This window comes from Myxine glutinosa, chromosome 9 (genome assembly GCF_964187855.1).
Source record: "Myxine glutinosa chromosome 9, kmMyxGlut1.1, whole genome shotgun sequence".
Classification (NCBI taxonomy): Eukaryota; Metazoa; Chordata; class Myxini; order Myxiniformes; family Myxinidae; genus Myxine; species Myxine glutinosa.
In genome coordinates, this window is record NC_136269.1 from 3,114,546 (window position 1) to 3,128,037 (window position 13,492).

The window sequence follows — 13,492 nt, forward strand, 5'->3', positions numbered from 1 at the left end:
CCAGAATGCTATCCCAGATAGTAAATGACAAACCCATAATGCTATCCCAGATAGTAAATGACAAACCCATAATGCTATCCCAGATAGTAAATAACTAACTCATATTGCTATCCTTGATAGTAAATGACAAACCCATATTGCTATCCAAGATAGTAAATGACAAACCCATAATGCTATCCCAGATAGTAAATGACAAACCCATAATGCTATCCCAGATAGTAAATGACAAACCCATATTGCTATCCAAGATAGTAAATAACTAACCCATATTGCTATCCTTGATAGTAAATGACAAACCCATAATGCTATCCTAGATAGTAAATAACTAACTTATATTGCTATCCTTGATAGTAAATGACAAACCCATAATGCTATCCCAGATAGTAAATGACAAACCCATAATGCTATCCCAGATAGTAAATGACAAACCCATATTGCTATCTGAGATAGTAAATGACAAACCCATAATGCTATCCCAGATAGTAAATGACAAACCCATATTGCTATCCTAGATAGTAAATGACAAACCCATATTGCGATCTGAGATAGTAAATTACTAACCCATATTGCTATCCTTGATAGTAAATGACAAACCCATAATGCTATCCCAGATAGTAAATGACAAACCCATAATGCTATCCCAGATAGTAAATGACAAACCCATATTGCTATCCTAGATAGTAAATGACAAACCCATAATGCTATCCTAGATAGTAAATAACTAACTCATATTGCTATCCTTGATAGTAAATGACAAACCCATAATGCTATCCCAGATAGTAAATGACAAACCCATAATGCTATCCCAGATAGTAAATGACAAACCGATATTGCTATCTGAGATAGTAAATGACAAACCCATAATGCTATCCCAGATAGTAAATGACAAACCCATATTGCTATCCTAGATAGTAAATGACAAACGCATATTGCGATCTGAGATAGTAAATTACTCACCCATATTGCTATCCTAGATAGTAAATGACAAACCTATAATGCTATCCTATATAGTAAATGACGAACCCCATTGCTATCCTAGATAGTAAATGACAAACCTATAATGCTATCCTAGATAGTAAATGACAAACCCATAATGCTATCCTAGATAGTAAATGACGAACCCACATTGCTATCCTAGATAGTAAATAACTAACTCATATTGCTATCCTAGATAGTAAATGACAAACCCATATTGCTATCTGAGATAGTAAATGACAAACCCATAATGCTATCCCAGATAGTAAATGACAAACCCATATTGCTATCCTAGATAGTAAATGACAAACCCATATTGCTATCTGAGATAGTAAATTACTAACCCATATTGCTATCCTAGATAGTAAATGACAAACCTATAATGCTATCCTAGATAGTAAATGACGAACCCCATTGCTATCCTAGATAGTAAATGACAAACCTATAATGCTATCCTATATAGTAAATGACAAACCCATAATGCTATCCTAGATAGTAAATGACGAACCCACATTGCTATCCTAGATAGTAAATAACTAACTAATATTGCTATCCTAGATAGTAAATGACAAACCCATAATGCTATCCCAGATAGTAAATGACAAACCCATAATGCCATCCTAGATAGTAAATGACAAACCTATAATGCTATCCTGGATAGTAAATGAAGAACCCATAATGCTATCCTAGATAGTAAATGACAAACATATAATGCTATCCTAGATAGTAAATAACTAACCCATATTGCTATCCGAGATAGTAAATGACAAACCCATAATGCTATCCTAGATAGTAAATGACAAACCTATAATGCTATCCTCGATAGTAAATTACTAACCCATAATGCTATCATAGATAGTAAATGACAAACCCATAATGCTATCCTAGATAGTAAATGACGAACCCACATTGCTATCCTAGATAGTAAATGACAAACCCATAATGCTATCCCAGATAGTAAATGACAAACCCATAATGCCATCCTAGATAGTAAATGACAAACCTATAATGCTATCCTAGATAGTAAATGACAAACCCATAATGCCATCCTAGATAGTAAATGACAAACCCATAATGCATCCTAGATAGTAAATGACAAACCCATAATGCTATCCCAGATAGTAAATGACAAACCCATAATGCCATCCTAGATAGTAAATGACAAACCTATAATGCTATCCTGGATAGTAAATGAAGAACCCATAATGCTATCCTAGATAGTAAATGACAAACATATAATGCTATCCTAGATAGTAAATAACTAACCCATATTGCTATCCGAGATAGTAAATGACAAACCCATAATGCTATCCTCGATAGTAAATGAGAAACTCATAATGCTATCATAGATAGTAAATGACAAACCTATAATGCTATCCTCGATAGTAAATTACTAACCCATAATGCTATCATAGATAGTAAATAACTAACCCATATTCCTATCCTAGATAGTAAATGACAAACCCATAATGCTATCCCAGATAGTAAATGACAAACCCATATTGCTATCCTAGATAGTAAATGACAAACCCATAATGCTATCCTAGATAGTAAATAACTAACTCATATTGCTATCCTTGATAGTAAATGACAAACCCATATTGCTATCCTACATAGTAAATAACTAACTCATATTGCTATCCTTGATAGTAAATGACAAACCCATAATGCTATCCCAGATAGTAAATGACAAACCCATAATGCTATCCCAGATAGTAAATGACAAACCCATATTGCTATCCTAGATAGTAAATAACTAACTCATATTGCTATCCTTGATAGTAAATGACAAACCCATAATGCTATCCCAGATAGTAAATGACAAACCCATAATGCTATCCCAGATAGTAAATGACAAACCCATAATGCTATCCCAGATAGTAAATAACTAACTCATATTGCTATCCTTGATAGTAAATGACAAACCCATATTGCTATCCTAGATAGTAAATGACAAACCCATAATGCTATCCCAGATAGTAAATGACAAACCCATAATGCTATCCCAGATAGTAAATGACAAACCCATATTGCTATCCTAGATAGTAAATAACTAACCCATATTGCTATCCTTGATAGTAAATGACAAACCCATAATGCTATCCTAGATAGTAAATAACTAACTCATATTGCTATCCTTGATAGTAAATGACAAACCCATAATGCTATCCCAGATAGTAAATGACAAACCCATAATGCTATCCCAGATAGTAAATGACAAACCCATATTGCTATCTGAGATAGTAAATGACAAACCCATAATGCTATCCCAGATAGTAAATGACAAACCCATATTGCTATCCTAGATAGTAAATGACAAACCCATATTGCGATCTGAGATAGTAAATTACTAACCCATATTGCTATCCTTGATAGTAAATGACAAACCCATAATGCTATCCCAGATAGTAAATGACAAACCCATAATGCTATCCCAGATAGTAAATGACAAACCCATATTGCTATCCTAGATAGTAAATGACAAACCCATAATGCTATCCTAGATAGTAAATAACTAACTCATATTGCTATCCTTGATAGCAAATGACAAACCCATAATGCTATCCCAGATAGTAAATGACAAACCCATAATGCTATCCCAGATAGTAAATGACAAACCCATATTGCTATCTGAGATAGTAAATGACAAACCCATAATGCTATCCCAGATAGTAAATGACAAACCCATATTGCTATCCTAGATAGTAAATGACAAACGCATATTGCGATCTGAGATAGTAAATTACTAACCCATATTGCTATCCTAGATAGTAAATGACAAACCTATAATGCTATCCTAGATAGTAAATGACGAACCCCATTGCTATCCTAGATAGTAAATGACAAACCTATAATGCTATCCTAGATAGTAAATGACAAACCCATAATGCTATCCTAGATAGTAAATGACGAACCCACATTGCTATCCTAGATAGTAAATAACTAACTCATATTGCTATCCTAGATAGTAAATGACAAACCCATATTGCTATCTGAGATAGTAAATGACAAACCCATAATGCTATCCCAGATAGTAAATGACAAACCCATATTGCTATCCTAGATAGTAAATGACAAACCCATATTGCTATCTGAGATAGTAAATTACTAACCCATATTGCTATCCTAGATAGTAAATGACAAACCTATAATGCTATCCTAGATAGTAAATGACGAACCCCATTGCTATCCTAGATAGTAAATGACAAACCTAGAATGCTATCCTATATAGTAAATGACAAACCCATAATGCTATCCTAGATAGTAAATGACGAACCCACATTGCTATCCTAGATAGTAAATAACTAACTAATATTGCTATCCTAGATAGTAAATGACAAACCCATAATGCTATCCCAGATAGTAAATGACAAACCCATAATGCCATCCTAGATAGTAAATGACAAACCTATAATGCTATCCTAGATAGTAAATGACAAACATATAATGCTATCCTAGATAGTAAATAACTAACCCATATTGCTATCCGAGATAGTAAATGACAAACCCATAATGCTATCCTCGATAGTAAATGAGAAACTCATAATGCTATCCTAGATAGTAAATGACAAACCTATAATGCTATCCTCGATAGTAAATTACTAACCCATAATGCTATCATAGATAGTAAATGACAAACCCATAATGCTATCCTAGATAGTAAATGACGAACCCACATTGCTATCCTAGATAGTAAATGACAAACCCATAATGCTATCCCAGATAGTAAATGACAAACCCATAATGCCATCCTAGATAGTAAATGACAAACCTATAATGCTATCCTAGATAGTAAATGACAAACCCATAATGCCATCCTAGATAGTAAATGACAAACCCATAATGCCATCCTAGATAGTAAATGACAAACCCATAATGCTATCCTCGATAGTAAATGAGAAACTCATAATGCTATCCTAGATAGTAAATGACAAACCTATAATGCTATCCTCGATAGTAAATTACTAACCCATAATGCTATCATAGATAGTAAATGACAAACCCATAATGCTATCCTAGATAGTAAATGACGAACCCACATTGCTATCCTAGATAGTAAATGACAAACCCATAATGCTATCCCAGATAGTAAATGACAAACCCATAATGCCATCCTAGATAGTAAATGACAAACCTATAATGCTATCCTAGATAGTAAATGACAAACCCATAATGCCATCCTAGATAGTAAATGACAAACCCATAATGCCATCCTAGATAGTAAATGACAAACCCATAATGCTATCCCAGATAGTAAATGACAAACCCATAATGCCATCCTAGATAGTAAATGACAAACCTATAATGCTATCCTGGATAGTAAATGAAGAACCCATAATGCTATCCTAGATAGTAAATGACAAACATATAATGCTATCCTAGATAGTAAATAACTAACCCATATTGCTATCCGAGATAGTAAATGACAAACCCATAATGCTATCCTCGATAGTAAATGAGAAACTCATAATGCTATCATAGATAGTAAATGACAAACCTATAATGCTATCCTCGATAGTAAATTACTAACCCATAATGCTATCATAGATAGTAAATGACAAACCTATAATGCTATCATAGATAGTAAATAACTAACCCATATTCCTATCCTAGATAGTAAATGACAAACCTATAACGCCATCCTAGATAGTAAATGACAAACCCATAATGCTATGCTAGATAGTAAATGACAAACCCATAATGCTATCCTAGATAGTAAATGACAAACCTGTAATGCCATCCTAGATAGTAAATAACTAACCCATATTGCTGTCCTATATAGTAAATAACTAACCCATATTGCTATCCTACATAGTAAATGACAAACCCATAATGCTATCCTAGATTGTAAATGACAAACCTATAATGCTATCCTAGATAGTAAATTACTAACCCATAATGCTATCCTAGATAATAAATTAATTATCCACTTTTGTTATCTATTCTACTTAGTAAATGACTAAACCTCTATTGTTATTATATATAGTAAATTAATAATCCCCTATTATTACCGGACATGGTAAATCACTAATTCCATATTTCATCTTGTGTAATAAATAAGTAATCCCTTATTGTTATGCTATATAGAAAATAAATAATCCCCTATTGTTAACGTATACAGTAAATGAATAATCCAATATTGTTATCCTCAATAGTAAATGAATAATCCATTACTGTTGTCCCATACAGTAAATTAATAATCCCATATTGTCATCCTAGATAGCAAATGACTAATGCTATATTGTGTTCCGATATAGTAAATTAATAATCTCGTGTTACCCTATATGGTAAAATAAATAATCCCCTATTGTTATACTACATAGTAAATGACTAATCCTATATTGTGTTCCGATATAGTAAATTAATAATCTCGTGTTACCCTATATGGTAAAATAAATAATCCCCTATTGTTATAATACATAGTAAATGACTAATCCTATATTGTTATCCCATATAGTAAATGACTAATCTCCTCTTGTTGTCCAATATAGTGAACGAATGATCCCCTGGGGCTTATTTCCCAGAAAAAAACAGTTTATGAAATGTGATCTTGGATTATTAGGAGAAAACCCAATTTATATTTTGTAATTTGGAAAAAACCAAGAACTACATTAAAACGATCAATGGTATTTTTTACAGCTTGATGGTAAACGACACGACTTTCGAAAGAGTCGTTAACTATCGTAAACGAGTTATTGATGGCGCGGCATGGATTTGATATATTGATAAAATGGTTGACGAACACCTTGCCGAAGGTAAACTCGTGTCTTCAAGGCGTGTTGAAAAAGTTCTCGGAACGAGAAAGGCGAAGGTTTGTTTTATTTTTCATTACACAAGTTTACACGTGATTTGTAAGAAAGAATACGTCCTTAACAATCATATACGCAGGTATTGAAAAATGGAAACCCTCGAGGCATTCATTCGACGATATTGCTGAGGACTACTTTATGTAGATGCGAGAACTTTATGAACAGCCATTATTTACGTGCATTCACTCAACATCTCCGGTAAGCAGGCCGACTCGAGAGAAGTACAACTTACCTTCTATAGAGCTGTGCTTCTGGCACTGCGGATGCGGACAGGATGTGCGAGACCCGGCTATTGTGCGTCCTCAAGACCTTGGATCCCGCGCGCCGTGCGAGTCACAATTGCACGGGGAGGGACCGAGCGATCGTCATCTCAAGATTCCTTCTCAAGTCGGCGTTTCCCAACTGCCTCTTCAATCAGACGAATGCGCGATGCGGCCTCCATGGCCGCCGCTCCTGCACAATCGATGTTTTGGCTCGTACAAGCCGTGTACATCGATTAAAGGTCGAGGCGGACAAACCGCGTCACATGTGCACTTGCCAAATATGTGTGTAGGTATATATATATATATAATTATATATGTATGTATGTATTTGTATATATATATATATATATATCTGTTCTTGTTATATATATATATATATATATATATATGTGTGTGTGTGTGTGTGTGTGTGTGTGTGTGTGTGTGTGTGTGTGTGTGTGTGTGTGTGTGTGTGTGTGTGTGTGTGTGTGTGTGTGTGTGTATTTGTATTTGTATATATATCTGTTCTTGTGAGAAATCTTAAACAATGCGGATGCTTAGTATTTGTTTTGGCATTATAAATAAATGATTAATAAACGGCAAGTGCTCCAAGAGCATATTTGCTCTTTCCATGTAATTGGTGTCCTCTCCGAGCCCCGTGTACACACGCGGCCTGGGCCGGCGCCAGACGTTCGGCTCGACATGTTTGCTCAGGGCTTTGCTAAAGGACAAGCGACTCCGGCTCATGGAAACCGGGAGGATTCGCTGCTATGCGAGGACCATCGTTATGCCAACGAGAACCATATTCAGCTCGATTGAAATTCAGGTAACTTTCTTTCCCTTTCCTGACTGGCTGGTGTTGTCTTCAAACGTACGTACGCTGTTGCAGGTTATGGTCCTCGACCGACATAGGTGAATGATGTCATGAGTGAACCAACACGTTTCCTCCACACCGATTTTCCCCGGGTCTCTCTTGTGCAAACCATTCCCCAGACAGTGCAGCAAAGACACGAGTGCTTTGTCTCAAACCTTTATTATAAATAAATTCATGATTTTTAACCAAATCATCGTTATACCTCAACTATATATGTAGCAAACTCCGATATTTCAGGTTAGGTTGAACTCCAGAGTGTTTCGGGTAAATAGTGTTTGAACCGCTTGTTCACGTTTCTCAATAATAGTAGCTACACCAGAATGTGAGCAGAGGGGGGGGGGGGGCAGAGGAAGGGGCACAATCCAAGCAAAGTATTCGTACACACACCTTGTCCAACACCCTCAACAAGCGTGTGCGTTAAGACCATGGTAAACGTGTGTTAATATTTGATTGTTCTAAGCGTTAACTTTGTAACCAACTTTTCTCAACACGCGTTTCGTTTTAATAATTTAAAAACAAGCGAAGCCATTGTACAGGAATGCCGCATGCATATCATTTTATCTGTATATACACATGTGAACTAAGTCAATGGAAACGCGTGTTATACTATGCAGTACATTATAACATAGTGTCGTGATCTAACAATCTGTATATAGAAGGCTTGCTCATATAACAATAAGCTCGTGTAATTGTGCTCTTAAACTAAGCGCTAGAACATCAAGTATTCTACATAAATAGTGTACAACGGTTTTTACTATGTATGAATCCTATGGTAAACTATATGTACCATGAACACGCATTTTATTAAAAACACAAAACATCCAAGTGTTTGCAAATCTTCCGATGAGCTCCACATTTTGCGCAACTGAAAGGTGGTTGGTTGTCTTATACCTGGGCGTAGGTGGTTGGTTGTCTTATACCTGGGCATTGTACATCTCCTCGTCAACCCCAAAATTTCACACAACATTTAATTCATTCGGCGAAGCACCTGATATATATACATATGAATATATATATATATATATATATATATATATATATATATATGTGTGTGTGTGTGTGTGTGTGTGTGTGTGTGTGTGTGTGTGTGTGTGTGTGTGAGTGTGTGTGTGTGCGTGCGATATTCACATCAACAACGTCCGTGACTCGTACAGTGTCGACACACTGGTTGATGCGCATTGCCTCGTTTAACGTTGTCGCCACACTGGGTGATGCACATCACCTCGTTTAACGTTGTCGAAACTTGTTGATGCAAATCGCCTAGTTTAACATGGTCGACACACTGGTTGATGCACATTGCCTCATTTAACGTTGTTGACGCACTGGTTGATGCACATCGCCTCATTTAACGTGGTCGACACACTGGTTGATGCACATCGCCTCGTTTAACGTTGTCGACACTGGGTGATGCACATTGCCTCGTTTAACGTTGTCGACACACTGGTTGATGCGCATTGCCTCGTTTAACGTTGTCGACACACTGGTTGATGCGCATTGCCTCGTTTAACGTGGTCGACACACTGGTTGATGCACATTGCCTCGTTTAACGTTGTCGACACACTGGTTGATGCGTATTGCCTTGTTTAACGTGGTCGACACACTGGTTGATGCACATTGCCTCGTTTAACATTGTCGACACTGGTTGATGCACATCGCCTCGTTTAACGTTGTCGACACTGGGTGATGCACACCGCCCCGTTTAACGTTGTCGACACTGGTTGATGCACATCGTCTCGTTTAACGTTGTCGACACTGGTTGATGCACATCGCCTCGTTTAACTTTGTCGACACACTGGTTTATGCACATCTCGTTTAACGTTGTTGCTCCGACGTCAACTGTTCAGACTTTTACCGTCGAGCCGAGTTCTTTCGACATCACAGACTAAATGTGGCGATAAAATGCTATATTGGCCCTCAACAGTTTGGCGAAAGAAATCCAAACGGCCCTGGTGTTGTCATTGTCACCAAACGCTCCCGAAAAGGAGGTTAGGGCTCGTCATGGCCACGTTAAAGTCAGGTGTGCTCGTAACCATGGCGGCCACGTTGGCGTGCGTGAGAGTCGGCGGACTCGGGGACAGATTGTGCTCGTCGGATGGACTTCCTTGCGGGCCCACCGCAGCAAGTGTCAGACCCACGGACAGCCCGCTGTTAGACATGGTATGGTGGCCCGAAACGATGGCCCCGTGGCTCACCGCACCAGAGCCCACCGGACACGGTTTACCATCTTTCACCAAAACCGGGACGGCGACGCGTCGCGGAGACTGCTGCTGCTGGGAGCTTCCTGCTCCTTCCTGCTGCAGCTGCTGCGCCGCCTTGTCCTTGGCTTGGCGCTTCATCTTGTAACGGTGGTTCTGGAACCAGATCTTGACTTGTGTGGGGGTCAGGTGAATCATGCTCGCGAGGTGCTCGCGCTCGGGCGCCGACAGGTACTTCTGCTGCTTGAAGCGCCTCTCGAGTTCGTACACCTGCGCCTGCGAGAAGAGCACGCGGCGCTTGCGACGAGGAGCGGCGTGCAGCGACCCCAGGGCCACTTTTCCCTGGTCGGACAAACTTCCGAGGGCTCCCATCCCGGTGACGTTCATCGCGGACGACGAACTCATGAAGCGCGAAACTGAAAAACACGCGTGACGTCATTGGATTTTACATCATTGTGACGTGCTCCCATTTGACATGTACACACACGTGTGAGATGTTTATCACTATCACGGCACATCGTATAATCATCCAAATGCAAATCAATAAATTAATTTCAAGATTTGTTAAACTTTGGAAATATTTTTACATTTATTAATTCCTATGAAGAATGTGTTCTGTACGAGAATGTGTGTGTGTGTGTGTGTGTGTGTATATATATATATATATATATATAGCAAAGACCACACACACAAACACACATATATATATATATATATATATATATATAATATATATATATATATATATATTTACATATGCATACATACATACATACACATACATTTAAGCAGGTAAAACTATTAAGCATATAAGGTGTAAGTGATGATGCGGGTGCCATTTTTAATGCTGTTTTGTAGTTCAGGGTGAAGGGATTATTACGTCATTATTACAGCATGATCTATTCGAAGATTCGAGTGAAAAAAAAAGAATCGCTAATGCAAGTCCCATCCTTTCGAACCTCTTGATATAACCGAGTTCATCAGTCAAGTGGAATCCTTGACAATATAGAATGACAAGTCCTTGGCCACACCAACTTAACCATCTCTCAGGCCCAACAACGTAGAGAGAGACGTGACGACGTGGGAGAGAGATACTTGATGCGGGACGACGTGTTGCCAACGCTCGCCCAACGCCTACCGAAAGCGAGAGCTTGTGCTCATGATGAGTTTAAAGGAACGAGGTCGCAGGTGTGCGCGCGTCCTTACTTGTAGAGAACCTTGGGTCCGCACCTGCGCCGTACCATCCTCCAGCTCCCGTGTTCGAGCGCACGTTCTCCTGATACGGCGGCAGGTCCCCCAGGTTACTCAGGCCACCCAGGTTCCCGCCGCAATAGCCGTTGACGGTGTGCGACAGTTGCGGCACCGCGTGCGACACTCCTGCGTATGCGGAGACCCCATGTCCGACCATGGGCTGCTGTTGGTGTGCGTGCACCTGGTGCACGGCACCGTGCACGCCGTTCGGGCCCACCTGTACGGCGGCGGGTCTGTACGCCGCTCCCATGGACGCCACCATGGAGCAGGGAAGATCCATCTCCACCTTCTTGTAGCTTTCGTCAATCGGACTGAGAATGTCGGTCACGGAGAAAGGCGTCGTGTGCTTGGGGCTCATGGACATGGCTTGCCGACAGTTTTTGCGTCGGCGGAGCGGGGGGGACAACGATGGAGGCGCTCGGTGAAGAAAGCCACTCCGAGTCTCCTAACGCCACGCGTGGCCCGTGGAGAGCAAAGTGCCCAATTCGGGAGGGGAAGAAGAAGGAGGAGGGGTGGGGGAGGTTAGTGGGACAGGACCCGGTTCCTGTCCGCCTCTGTTGCCGTGCACATACCACCACCGGGTTACGTGAGGAGGCAGGCGCAGACGTATAAGACGGACGGGAGAGGCGGGGCGACGGCGCGCTGCCCGACCGACGTCTGAATGGAGTAATTGGTTAATGCAGGAGTTCACGTTTCATGGGTCACAAACTCCAGAAAGCTGTCCGCAGTCAGGTAGGTAGGCGTTCGCGACGACGCAACACGAGATGAGCGGCGTTGTGCGTGATAAAGCCGCACGGATCGGAGATTCGCTCGCAGGTGCTCGAGATAGAGCGGCCGACCTCAGGTGATGTGTGAGAACGCATCAGTAATCAGAGGAAGTGGCGCTGAAGAACTATCAATTAGGAGCGATTCGATTACAAGTACGAATTTTATTAAACGGAGCAAGAAGTCGAATTGTGAAAGTGATGCGAGCATAACAATGGACGTATTCACGAACGGTGATGAGACTTTCGATATTTTCATCCCATTTGATATCGAGTGCACTTGATGGATCGCAGCACATGTGTATGATCAGCACACTGCGTACGATGGTACATGCGTGCATCATTTTAATATGCACCTGTTACACTGTTGCCCCCTCTTCCCCATATATATATATATATATATATATATATATATATATATATATATATATATATATATATATATATAATGTTTACCTGTATTCTTCAGAAATTGAATGCAAAGCCAGGATGTCCTAGCGACGAACACCTTGGCTGCACAAACTTATGTTGCATATGCATGGATAACTACAAGAATTGTTACAAACTTGTCTTATTGTAACACTTCTTGTCGTTATCCATATTCCTTCAACTTCGCCCATGTACACAAAGTTGTATTCACAATTTTAAAACTTTTTAAAGACAGATTTGCCGAAGCACGAAGTCATATTTTATTTTTTCATGTGTGCCAACATCATTTGGCGATAATAACCTCACAATAGTAATATTCTCTAAGGTCAGCAAAGCAAAAGCGCTAATTTAGTCGACGTGGTTGTGGAAAGTCTTGGTCATTTCAAAGAACGAAACGCAAATCGAGACGGAACTTTCGAGCGAAGCGTAAATAACGAAACGCAAATCGAGACGGAACTTTCGAGCGAAGTGTAAAGAACGAAACGCAAATCGAGAAGGAACTTTCGAGTGAAGCGTAAAGAACGAAACGCAAATCGAGACGGAACTTTGGAGCGAAGCATAAAGAACGAAACGCAAATCGAGACGGAACTTTGGAGCGAAGCGTACAATGTTGTTCATAATACACGACGAGGAAACACCTTCAAAGTTTCACACCTCAACATCAGTCCGTTAACGAAACTTATTTTTCCCGTCTGTTTTGCACTTCCTTTCTAGCATTAGAGTTTGTTGTTTTTACGGTCCAATAACAATTAAAAGTTTTCACTGTTTGACATTGAAAGTGAACATATTCGTTTAACATCAAATTGTCAAGTTTCATGTTTCTGGGTTTCAATAAATATGTACGTGGTTCAAAAAATATAATCGATGTTATGAGATTTTGGATAAAGTATAGTTCTAGTGTGTTTGTGTGTTTGTGTGCGTGTTTGTGTGTGTGTGTGTGTATTTGTGTGGG

General features: G+C 39.4%; 1 protein-coding gene across 1 annotated transcript; it reads right to left on the bottom strand.

Annotated features, from left to right (window-relative positions):
- Nucleotides 1–9,862: 9,862 nt before the first annotated feature.
- NKX2-1 (NK2 homeobox 1) lies at nt 9,863–11,711 on the bottom strand. Its single transcript, XM_068129767.1, has 3 exons — nt 11,565–11,711; nt 11,303–11,510; nt 9,863–10,512 (listed from the first exon to the last, which is right to left on the bottom strand). Exons 1-3 carry the CDS (start codon nt 11,709–11,711, stop codon nt 9,863–9,865), a joined length of 1,005 nt encoding a protein of 334 aa, XP_067985868.1.
- Nucleotides 11,712–13,492: the final 1,781 nt, after the last annotated feature.